Source organism: Drosophila montana, unplaced genomic scaffold, assembly GCF_035044405.1.
Source record: "Drosophila montana isolate Dmon_TW-CO22-7 unplaced genomic scaffold, ASM3504440v1 contig_3217_1, whole genome shotgun sequence".
Classification (NCBI taxonomy): domain Eukaryota; kingdom Metazoa; phylum Arthropoda; class Insecta; order Diptera; family Drosophilidae; genus Drosophila; species Drosophila montana.
The window spans coordinates 2,585,870-2,612,035 of NW_026998097.1; the positions used below are offsets into that span (position 1 = coordinate 2,585,870).

A 26,166-nucleotide genomic window follows, 5' to 3' on the forward strand; every position below is an offset into this window, starting at 1 on the left:
TTAGCCTTTAATTATGGAAACTATGCAACAGTCTGTCATCTGACAGTTCGAATTCTTCATTCTCAGAGATTTGAACACTCAAGACTCTTCCATACTATACAAATTCTTCAAAGGAATAACAAATGTTAGAGTTGTAAAAAAGTGACTCGGCGGGGTATCTAGGGTATCTTTTCTCAGAACACCTAACTGCAGCATGTTTAAGAGGTTAGCATTAGCTAGCTTATAAAAAAAACTAGTATTTGTTAAATAAAAGCTAAAACTGTTTGTAAATATTTATGTTCCTTACATGCAAAATATGTTTGTTTTAAATTAATATATGTACATATTTCTTTTCAATATACTAAAGGAAACATACTTATCTCTGACTAGGCAGTCAGTCAGTCAATCGTGAAAAATCGCAACTTCTTAATTACCATCCGATCGGCCTCAAAAACATTTTCAAAGATCTTTGTTAAGTTTCATTCGAGGGATGTCTCACACTTTTTGGAAAATCTATCACTCCTTGGTGAAAATGGGGGTTAAAGATTTGGTGGGTCAATTTTTCGAGTTCAAATACATATCTAAGATTGTATGAAAAATCATTTGAGAAGTCCTTCACACTTTTTGCCGAATCTAAGCTTTCTCTATGGAAGAAGCGGATCAACGATTTTTTGTATAAGAACTTTATGATTTCTTGTTTCAGCGCAATTAAATTGTCGAAAGTCGTTCGTATGAAAGATTGTTAATTATGATCTGATCGGCTCCAAAATAATTTTTAAGGATCGATTTTCAATGAAATTTATTTTACCTTTACCATTTGTTTCAAACTTTTCGTAAATGCAGACCTCCTTATGACTTACGAATATGTGTTTCAGCGTTTTTGGAAATTCCACCCGCAACTTGGAAGTTTACATTAAAATTTGCATCTTGCTTTTACTTACCATCGGATCCGCTTCATAATTATTTTCAAAGATCTTTGTAAAAATGTATTAAATGTTTTCTCGCAAATTCTTTTGGATTCTCTTGGATGTGAAATGCGCATCAACCGTTTGGTGAACGTAGATATATTTTTCGGGTTGAAGATTCATTAACTGAAACCGCTGAATCCAAATTTGGTTCTTTATTAGATGCACTTTAAACATATTTTCAAATAGAATTGGAATTAAGATTCCCCAAAAGACAACTTGCTGAATCAAAATTTTACGCAAAAAACTTGACACGGGCAAGGCCGGGGAATACCCGCTAGTGCTTGCCATAAAAGTCTGAAAATAGAACAAGATTTTGTACATCATTAGAAAAGCCTATAAATTGGCGCGTGTTCGGCCCACGTTCAGAGAAGAAACTAGACCCATGGCGAGAGTCAGCTGGGGATTAGTCAGAGATTTGAACGCTTCGCTGATTACTAAACAAAAAGAACGTGCGGCTGAAAGCAAAATACAAGTATTATAAATCAGTTGGAACGTTTTGTCAAATGTGAAAAGATTAATTATTTGCAGAACTGACATGTGATCCACGTTTTATAGATTATTTTTGCTATTCTTCTTCAACTGCTGTCAACCAAAAGTTTCCCAATTAGTTTCTGCTGCTCATGACGAAGATACTTTTATATACTTCAGCATATGTATATATATATTATGATTTACTCCTATTATACAGTTGGCATCAGGGCTTCAAATCAAAGAAAATGTTTTTCGGTTCAAGCCAAACATTACACAATTTGTCTCTATATATGGTATATTTATTTAGTACATTTCTTGAATTTTCCGTATTTATTTTATATTTACTCAACCCATCTTAAGCTCAATATCGAACACTTAGAAAAGGTTTTTCATATTTCTTTTAGAACCTAACCATTTTTAATACAAGTTGATTTCGGGTTAAGCTTCAATTCTTTTCTAACCAACTAAGCCGGTTAAATGTTGTGTACACAAATAATGTATTGGAATTCCGGTTAATTGGGTCGTTTGTCAGGAACGTGTTGTTCATATGAAGATATCGTAAAACAATATAGAAAACAACATTGAAGATAGTTAAAAACTAAAGAAGCTATAAACAAACGCCGTTGGCAAAACAAACAGCACACAAATGGAGTTTATCGCTCTTTGCTGAAATTGGAACACTTTCTAGATGAAAGGATTATTAAGAGATTTCCTAAAAGAGAATCAAAAGTTTTGCTATTTGCGAGAGACTCAATAATTCTCGCATTTTATGGCGCAAGTTTTATTCGTATTGTTTTGTTTTCATGGCCGACTCTTGCCCCCCAACCCGCTGAGCTCTGTAGTTTGTAAACTTTGCAGTTCGTCCCATAAAATTACATAAAATATATCCTCCCACAGTTGGTCTCCTTTGAGCATCTCCTGTCAATGTCATTTGCTGCCAGAATGTTGAAAGGAAACAATTTTGTGTCACTTCCAAAACAATGGCCCAAAGACTTTACAGCAGATACCCTAGAAGAAGCATGAAGCTCCTTTCACTATGTGTTGAGTGCGGATAATTCTAAATAAATTTGGAAGTCTTCCGAAGTCAGCTGTAGATTGGGAACCTTTCAAATGGTTTCATCAAAACCTATTTTTAAAAATAAATAATTCTGATTATCTCAACTTACAGCATTTAAACACTTTGAGAATATTCCACGATGGGCTTTAGGTTCAAAAAGAGTCTTTACAACTTATGAATACATTGACTCTTCATGGGCCATCGACGGAAATGAGTCACGAGGGAAACCGCATAATTGTTGCTGGCAATTAATGCGTTTAATTAAATACACCCCACCCAAACTCAACTGATGCAGACTAGTTTTATGATGGCATAAATACTCAGCGTGAAACAATATTTATTGCTATGGCATTACAGAAAAGTTGTTTGCACAAAATATGTATACGAATATTTACCTCAATATCCATGCATATAAGCAGCTATTGATTCTGCCCAACTTGGAAATACCCTGTTGCCTGGTTTCTAGTCCCAAAGAATCTTTTTCAAAATATATGTTAACAAAAAAGATGTTAACCGATTGTACTACCTCATACTAAGCAGCTTTATGGCTACAGGGTATATACCAAAAAAATATTATTATTATTTATATATCCTGAACCTATTGAAGATGGGTAAATGGTTTTGTGCAAATGTATGTAACAGGCAGAAGGAAGCTTCTCCAACCCCTTTAAGTATATATTTTCTTGGTCAGCATCAATAGCCGAGTGGATCTAGCTGTACCTAATCCTGATGAACGCGCCGATCTCATTAACTATACATTTTGAACGGAGCTCCTCTTAGTGCCCGCGCCGCACAAGTTTGTTTCCGATAATCGATAACTTGGAATCAAAGCAATCGATAAATATCGATGTTGAAATCATGTTTTTCGGGCAAATCGTTTTGGTTTTAAGAGCTAGAGTCACCAAATGTGAAACTTAGCTTCTAAAATATATAATACTAGCGGGTATAACCCGGCCTTGCCCGTGGCACGTATGTTATAAAATCAATGTTTTCAAAAAGCTTTAAAAATGATTTTAAAACTGATCGGACGGGAATCAAACAACTTTTATGCAAATCGGAAAACTCTTAAAATTCACCAAAAATTCTAAAAAAATGCATTTTCCACCGAAGGAGTTTAGATTTTGCGAGAAATGTGAAACACGTCTCTAATGATTTTGTTATAGATCTTTGGAAATAAATTTGAACACAAAACGTCATCCACCAAATCTTCGACCCCCATTTGCACCAAGGAGGGATGGATTTTTCAAAAAGTGTGAAACACCCCTCAAATGAATTTAAATATAGATCTTTGAAAATTAGTTTGGGGCCGATCGGATGGTAAACAAAAAACTTTGATACAACCGTTTTCCGCCAATTTACCACTCTTGCGGGTGGAATTTTCCAAATCGTCGAAATACGTATTCATTAAGTTCTTATTGAGAGCTTTGAAAATAAGTTTGAAGCAAATCGGACACAATTTAAAACTTCGCACAAAAAATCTTTAAATCGCATTCCCCACGAAGAAGTTTGAATTCTGCGAAAAGTGTGAAACACGTCTCAAATGATTTTTCTAATAGATCTCTGGAAATGAATTTGAGTGCGAAACGTCACCCACCAAATCTTTGACCTCCATTTCCACCAAGGAGGAACGGATTTTTCAAAAAGTGTGTAACACCCCTTAAATGAATTTAAACATAGATCTTTAAATATGAATTTGGGGCCGATCGGATGGTAAACAAAAAACTTTCATACAACCTTTTTCCGCCAATTTACCACTGTTGCGGGTGGAATTTTCCAAATCGCTAAAATACGTACTTATTAAGTTCTTATGAAGAGCTTTAAAAATAAGTTTGAAGCAAATCGGACACAACTTAAAACGCCACCCAAAAAATCTTTAAATCGCATTCCCCCCGAAGAAATTTGAATTCTGCGAAAAGTGAGAAACACGTCTCAATTGATTTTTCATATAGATCACTGGAAATGAATTTGAGCGCGAGACGTCACCCACCAAATCTTTGACCTCCATTTCCACCAAGGAGGAATGGGTTTTCCGAAAAGTGCGAAACACCCCTCAAATGAATTTGAACAAAGATCTTTGAAAATAAGTTTGGGGCCGATCGGATGGTAAACAAAAAAGTTACATACAAACGTTTTTCGCGATTTTTCCACACTTGCGGGTGGAATTTCCCGAAACCCCGTCTTAACGTGCACCTACATCACATAAGGTAACTACAGTGAAAATTTCAGCTTCCTAGCTCTTATGGTTTGGGCTGTGCGTTGATCACCAATCAGTCAGTCAGTCAGTCAGTCAGTCAGTCAGTCAGTCAGTCAGTCAGTCAGTCAGGACAAACAGTTTTATATATAGAGATAAAGAGCGACTAAATTTTATAGGTATAAATAAAAATCAAATAAATAAATAACCCTCAAATTTATTTCACAACTTTAATGCTGTTGTCTTTTTGAGAACGAATATTCTATAGAACCATAAGATCTACGTAAGATCAAGATCAAGATCGCATAAGAAACACAGACTTTCTGTCTTTAATTACATGGTATCATTTCTATGGTATTTGTTAATTGGTAATTTAAATACTGTTAATATTATAATTAAATTTTATTGTAATCTTTAATATTTGTATCCAAATACTTTACATTTAGGATATGGTCTCAAGATATCAACCTATTCTTTTAATAGCATTTAATTATTTTAATCTATATTAATATTTTTATCCTATTACCTTACATTTAAGATATGGTCTCTAGATACCATCTCTTGATAGCATTTAATTATTATTAGAAGTTCATTTAAATTACAATTTAATTTAATTTTAATCTTTATCTAATTACTTGACATTTAGCATTTGGTCTCAAGATATCAACATATTCTTTTATTAGCACACAACCCTGAATTCACACATTCTCGTTTTGTAAGCAACATTTTCCAACTTTCCGTAATACTTTTGTGCTTTGCTTTAAGTGCTCCAATTATGCAGTTATATTGTTACATATTTCAAAGTTACTGGAAATACTCACCATTGTCCAAACTTCCGGCGACAACGAGGCTAATGATGAGCACGTTTACGCTGGCCCCAAACTAGATTTGTAAACTTGGATTAAGGTTCGCGCTGATTGTAAATTAAATGCTGAGAAGCAAACAGACAAATTTAAAAAACATTATGAATGATGGTGTGAACTTTTTAGGGCTCTTATATTAAATGAGTGTATCTGCAAGTTGAACCATTCGGAATCGTTTGCGGCCATGCCCTGCCCTAAAATATGATTTAAATATCAAACAGATATAGGTCCAAGTTGTCCGATTAGAATAGATATTCCACTCACTAAATAATTAAAACAATTCAAACCCGTCCAATATTTACCTGTCACAGAAGACAAATACGCAAATGACAAGCAGAAAGACATCTTAATGAGTATATACATATATATATATACGCATATACATACGATCCGATCTGTTCCCGCAGTTCGCCTGCTCAAAAATAATTTCTTACCTCATCGTAAAAGTTGATCTCGCGTGCCAGAACCCGAACCACACCAGGGAACAACTTGTTCAGATTTTAATTTTAAAAATGATGTGTGGCACGGCAAACAAATTTATTTTCTTGTGAACTATACTAAGCAAAACTGTACAGATATTATTTAAAATAAATGTATTCGAAAGAAAAGTTTAAATATATATTTAATAATAATAATATTTGGTTGTCTAGCGTCAAATACTTAGGTCTTCCCCAAAGTGTCCCAAGCATTGACAGAGACATAGCAGAATTATACGAATGTGTTCTTTTTTATTTATTTAAATGTTGTCTGGTAGAAAGTATAACCAATATATAAGTATTAAAAAGCTTAAAAATAAATTAATTTATTTTTATTTTAAAGAAATAAATTAAAAACATTATCTGAGTATGTTTTTCTCAGCTTTTGCAATTCTTTTGGCGAAGTGTTCAGAATAATTTTGCAAAAACTCGGTGAAACAGCTTCTTTCTTCTTCCTCTTTTGTATACTTAGCCATATCTCTCACTATTTTCCGACAGATTAGTATCTTTATGGTAGTTTTTCCTGTCTGGGTATTTTTTTTTAAATGTTCACTGTATTTAAAAAGTTACTTAGCCCCCGAAATGGAAGCGCTCTCTTAACTGATATTCTGATATTCCTGATATTCGAGTGTAATAGCCTGATTCCACTATGCTAAACATTTGTTACATTTACGAACTTCACATTCTGCGAATCTATTAGCAAGTGTCTGCTGTCGAATAAACATCTAATCGGTTTAGGTTAGATTTACCTATGCGGCGCAAAGTTTTCCTTCCAAAGGTAAAAGATACTGCTCCATTAAATGGACTCTTTGCGAGATTTGGCCATCTTTAAATGTTGAAACTGTGCAATTAGTAAAATTTAAATTTATTATTTTAAAGTTAAGCATTACCTTCTTTGTTATATCAGCTGTTTGTGGTAATGATACTTTCATATTTTCCATCATACGAATTACTCAGCGTGAATACTAACACCTTTTGCTAAATGTACAGGTTACATACTTCACATTCGCAGGAAATGAAACATTTGCAAAAAATTTAAGAATCGTTGATAGTGGAATTAGTTAAATGGTGATTTAACCTCATATGGGATATGGGATAAGCATATTTCAAATAGTTACGCATGCTTGTAAAATTGATTAAAAACTTTAACTAGACAGTAAGTATATCTTTGGCCGAAGACTGATTACCCTGAAATTTGCCCTACGATTTTCCAGATATGTGAGAACAGTGAAGCTGGTAAATGTTGAGTTTGACGAAAATATCTTGAAAAACAGAATATTTTGCGTACCGATCTTAATAAGATTTAACATATATGTAGAGAGCACAGTGAAACTTATAAATGCCGAACTTGGTCAAGATATCTAAAAAACACAAAAGGTTTCCATACAACAACTTAATTTTCGACCGATCCTTCCTATGGCAGCAATATAATATAGTGATCCGCTAATATACTGATCGGCTTGGCTATACCAACTCGATGCGGATCTAGAACATAGGTATATATACTTTGGATCGGAAATGTCTCTTTCTATGCGTTACCCATTTCATGACAAAACTATAATACCTTCTGCAAGGTTCTTTATACCCTTATGGTGGGTTCCAATTGTTTATTTGACTAATGATATAGTTATATTAACGTTAACCCAAAGAGACTACAGATGTTTTTTCATATTCGTTTTAAGAGTATTTAATTCCGATTTAGCTAATTCATATTACCTATATTACCGGAATATGGCTACATATCTTTTGTGCAAAAATATGTAACAGGCAGCCTACTTGCAACAAGCATCTACGATCCCAAAAAGGATATATAAATATAAATTCTTGATCGGGACTTCGAGCTGATTCTGACTAGAGTTCCCTTAGAGTACCCTTACTTGATTTTTTTTAACATAAGAATTTTTGGAAATATTAGGTTCGGTTTTGGAATTTCGCTTCGGTTAAAATGAGTTGATAACGAGCAGCAGTCAAAGCAAATGAACTTTCCTTTCCTACTTGCAATCTATCAACAGTTCAATGAAGCTCACTTAAAGCCGGATCCATGCCTTTTGTTTATTTATATTGAGTTCCCGACCTACTGATAATCGCTTAAAAGTTACCGAAATATTTGACACACGAGCTGCCAACTGATTGCCGCATTTCAGTTTATTTACGGGCGTGCTGAGTGCAGTTGAGATTCGCATTTATATTAAAATAAAAATTAAAGTGCTATCAAAATGAAATGTGTTACGTTTATATATATCATATTTATAAGCCTAATACTGATCATAGCTGAAACAGAGTTAAGCGAAAATGAGGTAAAAAACAGATTGTTTATCAATGTTTGTGTGCACTGCAGAAAATAAATCGGATTTTTTTCAGTCTTGTTCGGCAACCAGAATAGCAGAGGAGGAATGTGGAAAGTACACCTATAAGGCAGTGAGACCATTATTAAAGTATATACATCAGATGAAGGAGGAAATTGAAAACAATAACAATAAAATGGAAGGCAAAGACAGAGAAATCAAGCAACTGCAGGAAAAGCTGAACCAACGCAATGAATGAATTCTACAAACAGACTATTAAAGAGCTAACGAAGAACGTTTTGTCGATCAAAGAGGAAATGGGTAAGCTCGCTTCCAATGTCTTGAAAATCCAGGACTATGAAGAGCAGCTGGAGAAACATAAGAAGCTAATTGATCAAAAGGCCCAACAAATATCCGAAATCAGAAATGAAATCAACATTTGTGCTAAGAATGGAAAAAGCTGCGAAGATAAGCCCGTTTACAGTGAATGCACCGACTTTGCTGATGCTCCGGGTATTCATAAAATTATTATCAAAGATCCGTTCGATGCACTTTGTGATAGTGATACAGCAGGCCCTGGCTGGACGGTTATCCAACAACGAATCAATGGCAAAGAGGACTTCTATAGGGATTGGGCCACATACCGTGCCTGCTTTGGAAGCTTTGAGGCGACTTCTTCTTAGGACTCGAGAGGATTCATCGCTTAACGAGCGCCCAGCCCCATGAGCTCTACATACATATGGAAGGATTTGATGGTATCATCAAATACTACAAATATGAACAATTTGCCATCGCTGGCAAGGACGATCAATACAGACTGATCACCTTGGGTAAAGCTGAGGGCAATGCAACACGCGAATACTTGAATTAGCACAGAAATATGAAATTCAGCACATTCGATCGCGATAATGATACTTGGGATAATGGCAACTGCGCAATCAATCATGGTGGTGCCTGGTGGTACGCTTCCTGTGCAGCTAGGTATGAATTGTCAGAAGAAACAACAATTAAATATAACTGCACCTTTTTATTTTAGCAATTTAAATGGCAAATACTCGAATCATGAGAAGAAAAGGAATGATGCCATGTTTTGGGATACCTTTGTGCCTTTGAGAAAAGTCAAAACGCTTATGAGAGCCAAAAGGCTTGGTAAATTGTAAAAGTTTTGTTTAAAAACATATACAATCCTGTGAAATATACGATACTTTAACAATCTCCGTTATTCACTTTTATATTAACTCAATGGAATCAATATTAAAGGTCTCCTCCAGGCACTCGGCTCTCAACTTATAATGGGTATCTAGTATTTTTATAATATGCTTTCTTTTCCGTATCTAAGCAGTTATTATCGTATATTCTGATCCCGATTCCACTATGCTAAACTTATGTTACATTTACAAACTTCACATTCTACGAATCCATTAGCAACAGTTTGTGTTAATGATACTTTAATATTTTCCATAACATCGATACGAAATTCGAAAAATCTTCAATACCCACATATTTTGCAAATACTAAATTTTTTGTGGTTTCTTACGGGAATAAGTACAGGCTACATACTTCACATTCACAAAAAATGTGAGAAATGTAGATAGTTGAATAAGGTTATAACTTGTTACGGATCTCCGTAATTATTTTAGCAGCTGCGATCATTTGGTCTGAAGAACGCTTCGATCAGACACTGAATCGTGGGTTTGGTTTCAGAGCTTTCATTCCCAACTCTGAAAGAATTTTTCGTGGCTCTAGAACCAAATTTAAACCGTGTTGAAGGGGCGTGAAAAAGAGAAGTCATATTTAAGGCATCATTATTCGACAGAATCCGGCTATAGCGCTTTACGATATACTATATACTTTAGGGGTGGCTTCCTATGCGCTTCTCATTTCATGTCAAATTTATAATACCCTCTATTAGGGTATAATATATTTATTGAGCACATGAATTTACAGAAGAGAAACGTCATCGGACGAAGTGCCTCTGATTTGACCCATTCTGTATAGATGGAAATGGATGTTTGTATGGTTAGTACTTTCAACACTCTGCCTATAGTTGCATATAAGTTTCAGAGTTTGAAATTTGTTTACAATACCAAATTTGTTGGTGGCATGTTTACAGCGCCAAATGGGCAAACACCGAAATACATACAGATGTATACAAAAACAAATTTCAAATGGAATGTAAGAAGCGAATAAGAGAATGTTTACAATGCCGAAAACCAAATACCCTAACCCACAAATTTGATAAAATGGTACAAGCCGTAAGAAAACTTTAGTGAAATTCAGTATATTATTTTGTACTATATTATCATGACATAACCAAAAATGTGTCCATCTGCAAATGGGCATAAAAAGGAAAGAAACACACAGAAAATAAGTGTATAGAATAGACATTTGTACTTACTTACTTACGAGTATGTAGAATACGGGAATGTGCTTTGTGTGTTTGTGGAACTGTTGTATTCGAGCACTTGCGTGTCACTTGAACATGTTTTGTATTTTTATTTATTTATGTTTTTTTTTTTAGTCTCGTTTCTTTTTTGGAAACTTTTCCATTCAGGCTGCAAAATGTCAAAAGTGGCATCAAAATGCGCAGAGGGCCTTTATAATATGTCTTGGTGGGCATATGTACATACATATGTACATACATAGATATGTTTACAGAATAGACAGAACCCCTTTGAAGTTGTTGGTATATGCGGAGGCGAATATGGATTTCTATATGCTTGGACAGCAGATAATTTTTTAAAAGAGTTTTATTTACAACATTTTATTAATTTATCCATAAAAAGTAAGTACATATTATACAATTTTTATATTATAGAAAAATATATGCCAAATTCTATTCCATTTATAATATTCTTAGCTGTAAGCTTCTCTTAAAGAATGTAACATATACATATGTATATGCACATGTGTATGAATGCTATGCGTGTATTAACAAACTGTGTTGAAGGTCAATTGGAATACGGCTGAGCAGGTTCTGTATACATATGTACATGCATACATACATGCATACACATGTATATGCAACGTATTCTAACGCATCTAAAGCATCGCTGTCCAAACGTCGACTGCAGCTGCATATGCTTTTCGTTTATTTGTTTGCTTGTTGGGGCCGTTGTCGCTGTCGCTGTTGTTGTTGTTGTTATTGTCGTTTTTGTTGTTCTTGCTGTTGTCATTTCGCTCGTTTTTTTGGCACAAAAGGCGACGTGCATTAAAATTGATAGCCTTTGACGTGGGTGCGGGTTGCGGAGGCGCAGAAGCAAACAGCGAAGCAAAAGACGAAATGGAATTGACAGCATAGAAAGAGATGTCTTCAAAAGCATTGCCTTTTATTATGTACATACATGTATTTACAGACACACATATACAAATGCATACATACATACATGCACATACTTGTGTGTACGTGCATATGTGTGCGTTGATGCTTTGCACTTTGCTTTTTGTCGCCTGCTTTAGCTGTTGTTGTTCGCGCTGGTGCCAATATGTCTACCACAGCACAATCGAATTATATTCGTCGTACCTTTGTGTGTATTCATGTGTGTGTTACCTGTATGCGAGTGTAGCTGTCGCTGTTTTTTTTTTTGTTGTTGTGAGTGTGACATGTACGCAGATAACTGCCAAAACAACAACAACAAGTACAGCAATTACCGTGGCCAAACAACAAACAAAAGCATTAAGATAACAAAAACATGAAAGTTTGTGTATAGCATAATTTGCAAAACGACAAAAAAAAGAAGAGGAAACTTTGAAAACATGTTAAATAGAAGCGAAACAATTAAATGTACTGCATCATGCCCGCATACGCGCGCTCACACACACACACACATACACATATACCTATTCAAATAAAGTTAACTTTAAAGTCTGTTTAAAACCCATCTATGAAATATGAAAGAAAACTTTTTTCTTGACTCCAGAATGGATCTGGAATCACGCAGAGCCCTAACCTTAAGAGATGGGAAACTGATTTTTTAATAGTAGATCACATTTACTTCAAGTCATGTTTGCATGTATGTGTGTGGGTATGTATGTGTATATGTACTTTTGATCTGCAGAAAACAGTAAACAAGTAAAGCGTATTTTTATATATTACCCTACTATGCGATTCTCATGATTGCGATTTGTGTTGCCAATCTTCTCATACTTGCATTCTTATTACTCTATTGTACTATCCTGCATCTCTATCACTCTCCCTCTCTCTCTTAATAATTTTATTCTTCTCTCCTGTTACTTCTCCGACCCTAACCTGCTTTTTATTTCGCTCTCTCTTTCAGGGATCTGAGCATACTAACGTCCATATCCCGGGCCACACATATTATATGCGCTTGTGTTTGAATTGCTGGGTAAGTAGATGTTAACATATGGATAGATGCTATAGATATGTTCGTTCCACATTTTAATCCAACATGCTTACGGTGCGAAGAAACCTTCAAGGTCGCAAGAGTTCTCACAAACAGGGTATATTTAGGCTATGGTTTGTGGACTTAGCTCGTTGTTTTGGTCAAGCCATAAAAATTCCACAAATAGTTTGTATTTTTAGACGCATAATCAAAAGGCCTTGCAAAGTTTCTAGTTTATTATCAGATAAAGCTATAAGAAGCTTTGGCAAATCAGTTATATGGCCATGAATTCGCATTAACAAGCCCCCCATAAAGTGCATAGTTCAATTACAACGGAGCTACTCATAAACTAAGCTAGTTAATCTTATCGTTTGCAATGGGCTCGGCTATCAGTTCTGATAGTTATCGAGTTATCGATGCTGCAGCCCGATTTAGTGTCGTCGCTGACATCGAACGGTTAAGTTGAACAGCATGCCACAAATACGCCCCCTGGCGGCGAGCCTGCAACGCGCAGCCATTGAGGAGCTGAACGAGGTGCCCGAGCGCCTGGATGCGGATATCGCGGCACTGCGCACCTGGATCGAGCAGCAGCCGCATCTGCGCGCCCGGCGCGATGATCAGTTCCTGGTGGCCTTCCTGCGCGGCTGCAAATTCAGCCTGGAGAAGGCCAAGTCCAAGCTGGACAGGTATTACACATTGCGCACACAGTTTCCCGACTTTTACACCATTCGCGACGTGGACAGCGAACGTATCCTCGAGCTGCTGCGCCTCGGGTGAGTCGGTGGCACAGTTCCACAACGGCGCATTTCGGGAGCTGCTCTAACCCTTCGCTTGCCCGCAGCGTGGGGCTGCGTTTGCCGCGCCCCCTGCATGATGATGGACCCCGCCTCATCTATGTGCGGCCCGGCTGCTATGCGCCGGACAGCTTTAGCTTTGAGGAGATAATGAGCGTGTCGCATGCTTTGAGCGCGTTTAGTCTGCAATTCGACGACTATGCGGTAGTCCATGGCTGGCTGATGATACTGGACTTTAGCGGCTATACGCCGGCCCACCTGATGCAGCTGACGCCGAGCGCACTCCAGAAGATGTCCGTCTTCGCAGAGGACGCGATGCCTGTGCGGGACAAGGGCAGGCACATGATAAACACCAATCCTGCCTTCGAGGTGGGCTTCAACATGATGCGATCGATGCTGCCCGCCAAGCATCAGGAACGCGTACGTATGCCATCCAGCTAAAGCTGTTCTCTCACATACGGCCCATCTTCCTCCTCCCAAAAGATCTCGGTGCACGGCAGCAATCTGGAATCGCTGTTTCCACACATACCGCAAAGGTATTTGCCCACACATCTCGGTGGTGAGCAGGGCACCATTGAGGAGCTCAAGCAGTATACGTGGGACACCTTTCAGGAGCACCGCGAATACTTAAGGGCGGAGGCAGACTACGGCGTAGATGACAAGCTGAGACCCGCCGGACAGCGCTACGACTATAACAGCATCTTTGGTGTCGATGGATCATTTCGCAGATTAAACTTTGATTAAATGAAGTTGTTGGCAATGCAAAAGGAATTCATACCCAATTCGCACTGTAAAAAAGTTTATATTCGTTTATATATATTTCCTAGTCACAGTTGAAAAGTCACTGCTCTATGGCACAGTTTTAGAGTCAACAAGCCAGTCATCAAATGGACTCATTTCTATTGATATGCTCGGTGATTGAAAAGTTCTTAGAGTGTTCCGCAGTCTGTTATACCCGTCAGCAATATTATTTATCTAAAAATCTATGAATAGACGGATTATACCAATTCGCATTTCTTATAAAAACTTTTAATGAATACACAGTAAAATATTACAATTATAATGCTTTAATGCCAGCCCGCTTTATGTACAGTATATAAAATATATAAAGCTAAAGCCGTGTCAAATCTAGCTCCTCTCATTTCTTCCAAATCTGTTATAAAATACTTTCTTATAGACTCGCATTGAGTATTATAAATATGCAGGAAAATGTGTAACGCATAGAAGGAGGCAACTGCGAGTACTTAAACTAAATGTATAATTTATTTAACATCGGAAAACCAACAGAAGTAATTGTTCGATAATTTATTTCTTTTTCAACATAGCTTGACTTTTACTAGTTTTACTCTTCACCTTAGTTCTGGGCAACATATTAATAACATCGATGTGCTATATTTATTTATTTCTGTTTTTCATTGTCAAATGTGTTCCTATAGGAACACTCGGTCGGATATAAGGCTGTTGTCTAAAAGCATTTCTAACACAAATAGAAGGATATTACATATTCGACGTGACCAGGGCTGCCGTTTTTTCTTGTTATTTGTAGAATTCAATGCATTTTCATTTGGCTTGGCATGAATGGAAAATTTGCGCCCACGCGAAAGAATTCCGCTAATATTTATGTGAACTGCATGCTTCTATTTGTTTTCTTCTTATACGAGTATATACTTAATAAATTGATTTATGGGCAAAGTATTCAATGAAATCGTAAGATTGCGAATCATTCGCACTGGCCATTCACCTGGCATAACGCCCACGGCGGGGCGCCACCTGGCGGCTGCCGCCTAAATCAATTCACAGAGAACTTAAGAACCACAAGATACATATGTTTATATTGAATTTGATGCCTTAAACAGGGAAAGATATGAGAATTAAAGCAGTATTTAAAATGGAAACTTTATTTTTAAAAGCATATATTATCTCTTTATATAAAACTTTTTGTCCTGACTGACTGACTGACTGACTGCCTGATTGACTGACTGATTGGTGTTCAGCGCAGAGCTAGGAAGCTGAAATTTTCACTGTAGTTACCTTATGTGATGAAGGTGCACGTTAAGACGGGGTTTCGGGAAATTCCACCCGCATTTGTGAAAACGTTTGCATGCAACTTTTTCGTTTACCATCCGATCGGCCTCAAACTGTTTTTCAAAGATCTTTGTTAAAATAAACGCGATGGGTGTTTCACACTTTTTAAAAAATTGCATTCCTACTTGGTGGAAATGGGGCACAAAAAACTGATGAGAGACGTTTCGCGTTCAAATTTATTTCCAAAGCTCTATACGAAAAATCATTTGAGACGTATTTCACACTTATCCCAACTTTCTCTGTGGAAAACGCGATTCAAAGATTTTTTGCGCTAAGTTTGAAGTTTTGTCCGATTTGCATCAGACTTATTTTCAAAGCTCTACATAAGAGTTTAATGAATACGTGTTTTAGTAATTTGGGAAATTTCACCCATAACAGTGGAAAATTGGCGGAAAACTGTTTTATTTGTGAGAATTTATTTGTTACGCTCTTGGGTAGCAAATGCGGATCGTTAATAAACGAAAGTTTATTCATTTCAATAAGATTTGAATTTTCCTCGGGCGTGTACTTAGTGGAAAGGTGATATCTAAAATTTTGAGCACAAAACGACCCCACGGGCAAGGCCGGGCAATATCCGCTAGTTCACATTTATATGCATATATAAAATTCCTTTAATTCAATAGAGTTCTATACAATTGTGATTCTAAACTGTTTGTATTTATTTATTGAAACAAAAATAACACCAGCTATATAGATATATTCAGCTAGGTCTTTGTCAATAAACAAAATATAGGGTTAGTTTTCGATATTGTTAGTGATAGAAAAATGTTTGTGTGTCCAGTTTTCTTTCACACTCGAAAACCGCAACGAGCTACATTTCATTCTGTTATTGAATTCCTTATAAAATTGTTTCAGTCCGTCCGATTAGTATTTATGTGTAATAACTTATACTCTCTGGCAAGGCGGCCGAAAGATCTAAACAAATTGGCTTTGATTCTTGGCCTTGCCAAGTTAACTGTGATAAACTTAAATATAAATGTGCGATGCAAATTGATAAATCTTAAGTTTAACGATCTATTGATCGTGTCAATTTGCATACCGAATCTGAACAGTCGTAAATTAATTTTCTTTCACGAGTGGTTAAATTTCAATGTGAAAGGTTGTTGAGATTTACGACTCATCGATTGATTTTAATTTACGCCATAAGATTGCAGATCGAGTTGAATGAAGCTGTCGAAATGTCCAAAGACAGCGAACTGAATTTATTAGAAAATATATTTTTAAAAATTCTGTTTTCTTTTAGCTTTTAAAATCGATGTAAAACGATAAAGTGCTTTTGACTCACTAGAATTTCATAATCTTAACGAATGCTGATAATTTCTCTCTCCAAATACGGAGAAAATCGCATTGGTTGTTTACAATTTATATTGTTAGATGCCTGCCTACAAAAGTTGCCTGGACTCTATCTAGAGCTCTGAAAACGTTTACAAACGTGCTCGAAACATTTGAATTATCAAGCTCAGACTCTTTTTCGTGCAAAGAACGGAGCCCAGATTACATTTTGGTTACATTTTTTATTAAAAGTTGTTTGGCTTAACAATTCCGCTTATTCACAGGACTAATTGTGCACTTAAATGATTAATTAGCTCACTAAACAAATCTCCATTCATGTGCCTTCAATATCAACAACAAATAATACATAAGTGCTCTTAATTCAATTACGTATACTTATTTTAAGCTTTTAATAATCGTTATAGCTTGGAAGCTTGTTTTCAAACTTGATAAGTATCTGCCTTCCAAATACGTAAGCTCGTCATGTTTTATAAATAGTTTTGACCATATAAGGATTTAAAGCCTCACATTGCAAATACTCTCCCTTTATCCCTTATTGTCTTCACCTGCACTTAAAAAAGTTTATATTCGTATATTTGTCCATTCGCAGACTTTCTTTCCGTCCGTTTGTCCCTGTATTAAAGCTAGAAGATATAAATTTGTTGGTTTGTCCAACACGAAAATTTAAAAAAATATGTCCTATTACTAGAAAATATTAGCCAGTCATCAAATGGACTCATCTCAACTGATTTGATAAGTAATTCAACAGTTCTTAGAGTATTCCGCAGATAATTATACCCGTCAGCAATATTATTTATCTAAAAATCTATGTTAAATGAATACACAGTAGAATATTACAATTATAATGCTTAAATGCCGGATAATGCATTACATATATAAAGCTAAGGCCGTATCCGTAGCTCCTCTCATTCCTTCCAGATCTCCCATAAACTACTTTTTTATACACTCTCATTGAGTATGAAATATATGCAAGAAAAACGCACAAAAAGAGGCATCTGCGTGCACTTAGGGTCGTTTAATATTTATAATGATAGATGCCTGCATATAAAAGTTGCCGAGGCGCAGATGTTCCTGCTGCTTGTTCGAGAAAGCCTGTCAGGTTGATATGAATACAAAGTGCCCGAACCTGCCTATATAACAATAGTAGTAGTAACAAAAGGACACTGATCATTTTTGAGTGAAAATCTAATTTGATCGATTTTGGGAAAGTTTTTTGGCAAGATCTGAATCATGTGTCTGTCTTCAATTTCATATAAAGTGAATATAATGCAATTAGAAGAGCTTCTTTAAATTATAAAGCGGCTATTAAGACCGTTAAATTGCATAATATACGGAAGCCATAAGGTCTTTAAATAGAGGCTGCATCCATATGCTGGATCCATTCCAGTTGGAGCTACAAAATGATATCAAAAGTAATCATTGTGCTAGGAGTATACAGCCTGGGAATCTTGAGCGCCAATGCAGATAATTCCTGTGAGGAGGACCCGAATTTGACTTGTCTGCTTAAAGCGTTTATAAAGCCGTATCATTCCTTGAAATGTACGGTCGAAGCTGCCCAATCGATTCGTGACGCTAGCCAGGATTTTGAGAATGCGGTTTTGATGTGCAGCGAGAACAACAGAAATAGCGAAAAGGCCAACGATTTCTACATCATCATCGAAAGCATCAAGAATTACAGCGAATATATGATTAATGCTTGCGACTCGGACGCAAATGGCGAACTTAAGCCTGGCATAGTTTGTGGTGTTAAAGCGATGAAGGCGTTCCTTAAGCTGAAAAAGTCTATTGAAAATGCCGAAATTGCTTCAAATGATGCTAAAGCATTACCCAGAAACTGTTTCTTCGACTTTGTGACAAGTTATGTAAGCACATTTCCCCTTCATCAACGGCGATTGAATACGTGTCTCTTTAAAAAACCCGAAACGTAAACAAAATTAGGCACAAAATTGAAAGCTTTTCATATATAATGGGCCATTAAAATGAACATTGTTAAAAATATATAAAAAGTAATTTTCACAAGCTCTGACTCTTTTTCACGCACAAAAACGAGCCCAACTTATGGATAGTTCCATCTTTTAATAAAAGTTGTTTGGCTTAAGAAGTAGGTTATGTCAATTTCTCTGCAATTAATACCCTTTCCTATGGAATGCTTAGTCCGCTTATTTGCAGCTCTAATCGGGCACTTCAATGATTAATTTGCTCACTAAACCAATCTCTATTCATGTGCTTTAAATATCTACAACAAATAATATATAATTCTCTTAATTCAATTACGTACACTTATTATAACCATTTTATGTGTGTGATAGTTTAGAAACTTCTATTTAAACCTGATAGTTCCTAATGTTTTTTAAATATATTCATTACGAAATTCAGCGTGTAAAGATTGCCATTCTCTTAGATTTAAATCCCCACATTGAAAATATTCTCCCTTCTTCTGTCTTTATCTGCATTTATACTAGTTATCTTTTTTCCACTTTTAATGGCCCATTCTCCCCACAATCACACCCTATACGAAATGTATATTATATTAACTCATGAAAATCGCATAGAAAGGCAATATTTAACATAAAATATTTTAGTATCATGACAATATTTAAATATTTATGTATGTATATTGAACGATCGTTCACAAATATTCAAATATGACAGTAATAAATACTTGTACATAACTGAAAACCAGAATTCTCTGGAAATTGCCAGAAAGCGTAAACAAACTGGGAACAATTGCCCTGACACCGAACACTGTAAAATTAAATACTAGAAACTTTAAACAAATAGCAAATAACAAAATAGAATGAAATAAAATAGCAGTGAACATAATAGTATGAAATAGAATAGAATTTAGAATTTACTATTTGTTGGTCGCAGCTGCTCACTTTTGATTTATGGTCGCAAATATTTACTTGGCGTATTTAAATATACGAAGAAGCTTTTCATTAAAATCATAGAAATAGAAACTAAATAAATATTGCCTATGACAACAAGGCAATGTGCCTCGCTCTTTGTTTACTCGTTGGCCAAGGTTATAAATCAAATTGTCAAAATAAAGGCTAGAACTAACAGGTATCAGCGACGTGCCGAAGCTCAAATACACTTGCCAACAAAAATATTTGTGCCAGCTTTAAAGCAGCAGCCCAATTCTGAACAAATCAATCATATTTGGAACACTTTTAGATACCCTTCCAAAGGTTTCTATCGTTTTGGCATGAATTGTGCAATGCGCAAAAGAAGAAGAATATCCAACCTCATAAAATAAGTATATATGTATATTCTTGATCAGTACCAACAGCTGAGCCAAAATAGCCACGTTCGCCTGCTCCTCTCCTAGTCTCTCAACTTTTTACCTAGGCATTAACACCTTTTATGAAATATATGAATTACAGTAATAAAGCATTGTATCTGTCCTTCCACTCATCCAACCGATAAACTGGCACCTGCATGGCCTGGAGTAGACCTTCTGAGGGGCTTCCATTAATTCTTGTATCCAACTAATATAAAAGTTAAAAAATGTTGCTTGCTTTAATATTGTTTTCAATTTCAAGGAATTGAAGCAATGTTTTTGAATTTGCATCGACATTTTTAACTTGGCTGCTTTTTGCTTTATTTAAAAATGTACATACATTTTTGACACCTAAGAAAATATTGAAATAACTAGAAAATCTAGTTTCGAATTATCTCTATATATAAAACTGTTTGTCCTGACTGACTGACTGACTGACTGACTGACTGACTGACTGACTGACTGACTGACTGACTGACTGACTGATTGGTGATCAACGCACAGCCCAAACCGTAAGAGCTAGGAAGCTGTAATTTTCACTGTGGTTACCTTATGTGATGTAGATGCACGTTAAGACGGGGTTTCGGGAAATTCCACCCGCAAGTGTGGAACAATCGCGAAAAACGTTTGTATGTAACTTTTTTGTTTACCATCCGATCGGGCTCAAACTTATTTTCAAAGATCTTTGTTCAAATTCATTTGAGGGGTGTTTCACACTTTTTGGAAAATCCATTCCTCCTTGGTGGAAATGGAGGTCAAAGATTTGGTGGGTGACGTTTCGCGCTCAAATTCATTTCGAGTGATCTATATGAAAAATCATTTGAGACGTGTTTCCCACTTTTCGCAGAATTCAAACTTCTTCGGGGGGAATGCGATTTAAAGATTTTTTGGGCGAAGTTTTAAGTTGTGTCCGATTTGCTTCAAACTTATTTTCAAAATTCTACATAAGAACTTAATAAATACGTATTTCAGCGATTTGGGAAATTCCACTCGCAACAGTGGTATATTGGCGGAAAACGTTTGTATGAAAGTTATTTGTTTACCGTCCGATCAGTTTCAAAATCATTTCAAATTTGTTTGAGAACATTGATTTTATAAAATACTTGCCACGGGCAAGGCCGGGTTATACCCGCTAGTCTATATATATATTTATATTTTTCTTTTAGTTATTGCGATTTGTTTTGGGGCGTATAAGCATTTCGACCTTTTGCAAAAAAACTATCCCATCCCAATAAATGGCACAATATGATCATAGAAGATGCCATTTCAATTGCTGGAAACTTAAAAGTAATTAAAATACAATTATTTTGATTAAATTGAAGCAAATCATACCTGTATGAACAATTTGTATGGCACCAGCCATGATAGATTGTTGAATTTCTCATTTACATGATAACGCAAGAAATCGCCTGTTAAAAGTCCTGGATTTTCAAGGCATTGAAAGTGAGCTTACCCATTTCTTCCTTTATCGATAAAACGTTGTTCGTTAGCTCTTTAATAGTCTGTAGTCTAAATGTCTGAATTCATTCTGAGCTCTCAGTTCTTCGATGACCAATTCATTATGTTGGGCCTGCTTTTCCAGCAGATGCTTGATTTTTCTGTCTTTGCCTTCCATATTATTGTTATTGTTTTCAATTTCCTCCTTCATCTGGTGTATATACTTTAATAATGGTCTGTCTGCCTTATAGGTGTACATTCCACATTCCTCCTCTGCTATTCTGGTTGCCGTACAAGACTTATAAAAATACGATTTATTTTTTGCATTGCACATGAATATCAACCTCATTTTCGTTAAACTCTGCTTCGGCTATAATCAGTTATATATAGAATATAAAGAAGCAGAATACATTCCATTTAATGCACTGTGATTATGGAATGGTCACTCAGACATATGGAAATCAATTGAAGGCTGGGGCCTCCAACTTTGCTGAAAATGATAAGCGAGAAGCGGTAGGTCAGGAACTGAAGAAAACATAGTGCATGGACTTGTCGGTTCAACTGTTTAAAGATTGCAAATAATAAAGTTCAATAGCATTTGCTGCATCTGAAGCTGAGTGTACGAATAACTTACATTACAGAGAGTGTATAATAAACCTATCCAATTCTTTGTAACAGTCTCAGTGGGACATTGGGGCTTGAACTGGTTCGGTTCAAAGCCGGCTTGCAGCCTTGTTAAAAGAGCCTCGAATAAAGCGTTACAAATGTGTTAGCAAAGTCATAATGCCCCCGTAAGAGTATGCTTATATATGTATATGTGTGCATGTGCATATTTATTGATGATTTTCGCTTATCGCACATGCGAATCCGCGAATCGCGCTGAGTTCTTAAGCAAATATTGAATAGTGCCAAACAAACGAATTGATTTCGTTGTTTCCATTGGTTTAACTGGCTCTAAGCGCCGGACTGGCTCCCCCGCCGCTTATTGAGCGCCCTGTAACGACAACTGGCAGACAAATTGATTTTCGGCTACCCTGTTTATTTATTTAAAATTCTTATTTATTTATTTGCTTGACTCGCGTCCGCCGTGCGCTGACGTCAACCGCGGCGGACATCAATTTTGGTACTTGCGATTCGAAATCGGAATCGGACTCGGTGTCGGACTCGGACAGGGGCGCGTGCCATGGGGCGAAAGTATTTCTTATTTTTGGATGCCCTAACCTAAGATAATCGCAATATGGCAACATCATCAGTCGCATTGGCGATTTGTCTGTCGGTGGGTTGGTCAGTTCGACATTTGTTTTGCATTGACCTTGAAACAAAATCGAAAATTGCGGCAACGGGTTGCTGAAATATTTGTTTTGACTTGGCATAAATAAGAACTTTTACAAACCAACAAATCAGCTGGGCCAAAAATAATCAAATAAAGGCTGCGAGCACCCAAGACAAACTACATGTACATCGAAATTTTCGAAAATCACACATAAATAATGGCATCGTCAGACGTAAACTAAGTACAGTACTTAGAAAACAGATGCAAAATTTATAATCTTGAATCCACTTGAACTACAAATTTGAAAAGTCAATTTGTCAAATATCAAAATCGCCTATTTTGTAAATTTAAAATAGTTTTAGAATTCAAAACACGATTCAGCTGCAATATGAATAGCTCTTATTGCAAAATCAAACTCAGATTGACTAACAGAACTATGTTGATTATATTTAATAGTTTATATTGAAAAAGGAAACATTGCAAGTATTTGCATGTTATTAGAAATAGATCAAAACACACGCAGTTAGCAGGGTTTAAAAAGAGTCCATTAAAGCTTCGAGAAAGCTTAAGTTCGCTTTATTTTAAGATTAAAGCTCGGCAAGCCTGAAGTCTAGTCTAGATTAAAGTCTTGAGATTCAACTTGTATCATTTCACAGGTTTTTGGTCGCTTAGCAACAATATCCGAATAGATGAAGTATGCCAATAACAGCTCGGAGCATGTCGAGTGCAATTGACGTGAATGTGATCAACTGAAAGTAAACACAACCAATTGTATCTCAAAGATACACAAAAGCCGATTTTGCAATTTCATATGAGTATATATTTATGCATGCCTGTATGTATTTATATTAAAAATTCGTTGGACTGCCCGCCAGCAAAGTGGAAATTTGATGAACACTGCGTGGGGTCAGCCAACTAGTATTTTTCGTAGACTCATTTCCAGATGCTCGCCTCTGACAACCCCCACGGTGCGCAATGTCAGGTAATTATAAGTTTGGCAAGGGCCCAGATACATTTATTTTCACATATTTTTTTTTTTTGCTACGTTTGGTTGTATGCCACAAGTGTCCCGCTGTTGCTGGCGCACTGGAGACTTTGCGTATTCTATAGATAAATATGATCTACCGCCTGTAAGTCACATTTTTCGCTACTGTAATTCGTTGGAAAGATAACAAGACTCCCCATTAAGTAGGATAATTTAAAAATATTTTCAATAAACTACTTATTAAATAAATCGAATAAGCACATACTATGTGTATATGAAAGTAAGAAAGATAGTTGAGTATTAGAATCATCATTAAGAATCGCAATTTCAATATGCATCTTATGACAAATTTAATTCAAAATAATAATAATAATAATAATAATAATAATAATAATAATATTAATAATAATAATAATAATAATAATAATAATAATAATAATAATAATAATAATAATAATAATAATATTAATAATAATAATAATAATAATAATAATAATAATAATAATAATAATAATAATAATAATAATAATAATAATAATAATAAAAATAATAATAATATTAATAATAATAATAATAACAATAATAATAATAATAATAATATTAATAATAATAATCAGGCTTGGCGTAATATCACCTAAGCCAACTGTGTTGTAATAAAAATGTATGCTATTTTTGATCCAATACAATAAACAAACAAAAAAACAAAAAAAAAAATAATAATAATAATAATAATAATAATAATAATATTAATATTAATATTAATAATAATAATATTAATAATAATAATAATAATAAAAATGATAATAATGATAATAATAATGATAATAATAATAATAATAATAATAATAATAAAAGTAATAATAATAGTAATAACAATCATCATCATTATAATAATTATAATAATAATAATATAATTACCAACTGCGATTAATTAAATCTGTTTTTTAGATTTAGTTTTGTTTATTTGCTTTAAATTAATATTATCTTATCTGTTTTAAACTCAAGTCAATCAGATTCCGCATGCATAACATTTGTAACAAGAAATTTTGGTGTACACAATTATACTGTTTTGGCCCATTGTACAAGCATATATGATTGCCATTTGGCAACGTCGACCCACTTAATTGCCAATCGGTTGTCAGTTGCCGTGTGTAGCGATGTGGCCGCATTGGCCATTAGATCATTTTTTTCTCTTTGCATAAAATAACAGATTTCCGTCAAAACAAACAGAAGGTAAAAATGTGTTAAGATGCGATAAATTCAGAGAAAAACAAGAAAAGTGCGTCAGCAATGCAAATTTTGTTTTTATGTTTTCCATTCTGCGAGTAGTTCAAATTCTTTTTCTGCTGCCTCTCGTAACTTGCCAGCTCTGCGCTTTATCTCTGTTTCTACTTTGCTTTATTTTGTTGTTCCCCATTTGTGTGTTATTTTTTTCTTTTTGTTTTTTATTTTATGTGCCTGTTTATTTGTCTAGTGACTGCAGAGGATTTTAACCTCACGTCTCATATAGAGATATGCAATTGTTTTTCTGATCTTTAATGATCCCAGTGCAGTATCTGTATCTGTATCTGTATCTGTATCTGTATCTGTATCTGTATCTGTATCTGTATCTGTATCTGTATCTGTATCTGTATCTGTATCTGTATCTGTATCTGTATCCGTATCTGTATCTGTATCTGTATCTGTATCTGTATCTGTATCTGTATCTGTATCTGTATCTGTATCTGTATCTGTATCTGTATCTGTATCTGTATCTGTATCTGTATCTGTATCTGTATCTGTATCTGTATCTGTATCTGTATCTGTATCTGTATCTGTATCTGTATCTGTATCTGTATCTGTATCTGTATCTGTATCTGTATCTGTATCTGTATCTGTATCTGTATCTGTATCTGTATCTGTATCTGTATCTGTATCTGTATCTGTATCTGTATCTGTATCTGTATCTGTATCTGTATCTGTATCTGTAGTTCTGGAAAATCCTCTTTCTTACAGATGATAGAGTTTTTTTTTTTATTGTCAGCCTAGGTTCAGTATCGTACACACATTCATCTATGCAATTTAATTAAAATGTGTTGTAGGGTTTTTATTTTCGGCACTACGAAAGATAGCTGTTCTCTCTTAATTTTGGTCGTATTTAATTTAGTTTGTCTGTCTGTCTAGTCACCTATCGCTCAGTTGCTATCGCTGGGACTTGGGTGAGTCATCGCCCTGCCTGGGATTCAACTAAATTCATTGCGACTGTCACGTAGCCCCCATGAGGCGATTGACTACGGCAGTTCCAAGTGCGATTATCAAGAACTTTGAAACGAAAGAGTTTCGATTAAGCAGATATTGATGAATATTTTTTGTTTTATGATGAATAGCTTAATAGCTCGACCCG

General features: G+C 35.3%; 1 protein-coding gene and 1 long non-coding RNA gene across 3 annotated transcripts in view; both read left to right on the plus strand.

The window, feature by feature from the left end:
* Positions 1 to 9,484, plus strand: part of LOC135433282 (uncharacterized) — a 79,982-nt gene extending 70,498 nt beyond the window's left edge. For both annotated transcript variants that reach the window (XR_010437063.1, XR_010437062.1), the window contains exons 2-4: positions 8,367 to 8,611; positions 8,853 to 9,271; positions 9,327 to 9,484. This is a non-coding gene — a long non-coding RNA (uncharacterized LOC135433282). The remainder of the gene's footprint in view (positions 1 to 8,366; positions 8,612 to 8,852; positions 9,272 to 9,326) is intronic.
* Positions 9,485 to 13,041: 3,557 nt separating this feature from the next.
* Positions 13,042 to 14,230, plus strand: LOC135433280 (alpha-tocopherol transfer protein-like). The gene is made up of 3 exons (XM_064689294.1): positions 13,042 to 13,406; positions 13,475 to 13,847; positions 13,911 to 14,230. Exons 1-3 carry the CDS (start codon positions 13,105 to 13,107, stop codon positions 14,169 to 14,171), a joined length of 936 nt encoding a protein of 311 aa, XP_064545364.1. The 5' UTR covers positions 13,042 to 13,104; the 3' UTR covers positions 14,172 to 14,230.
* Positions 14,231 to 26,166: the final 11,936 nt, after the last annotated feature.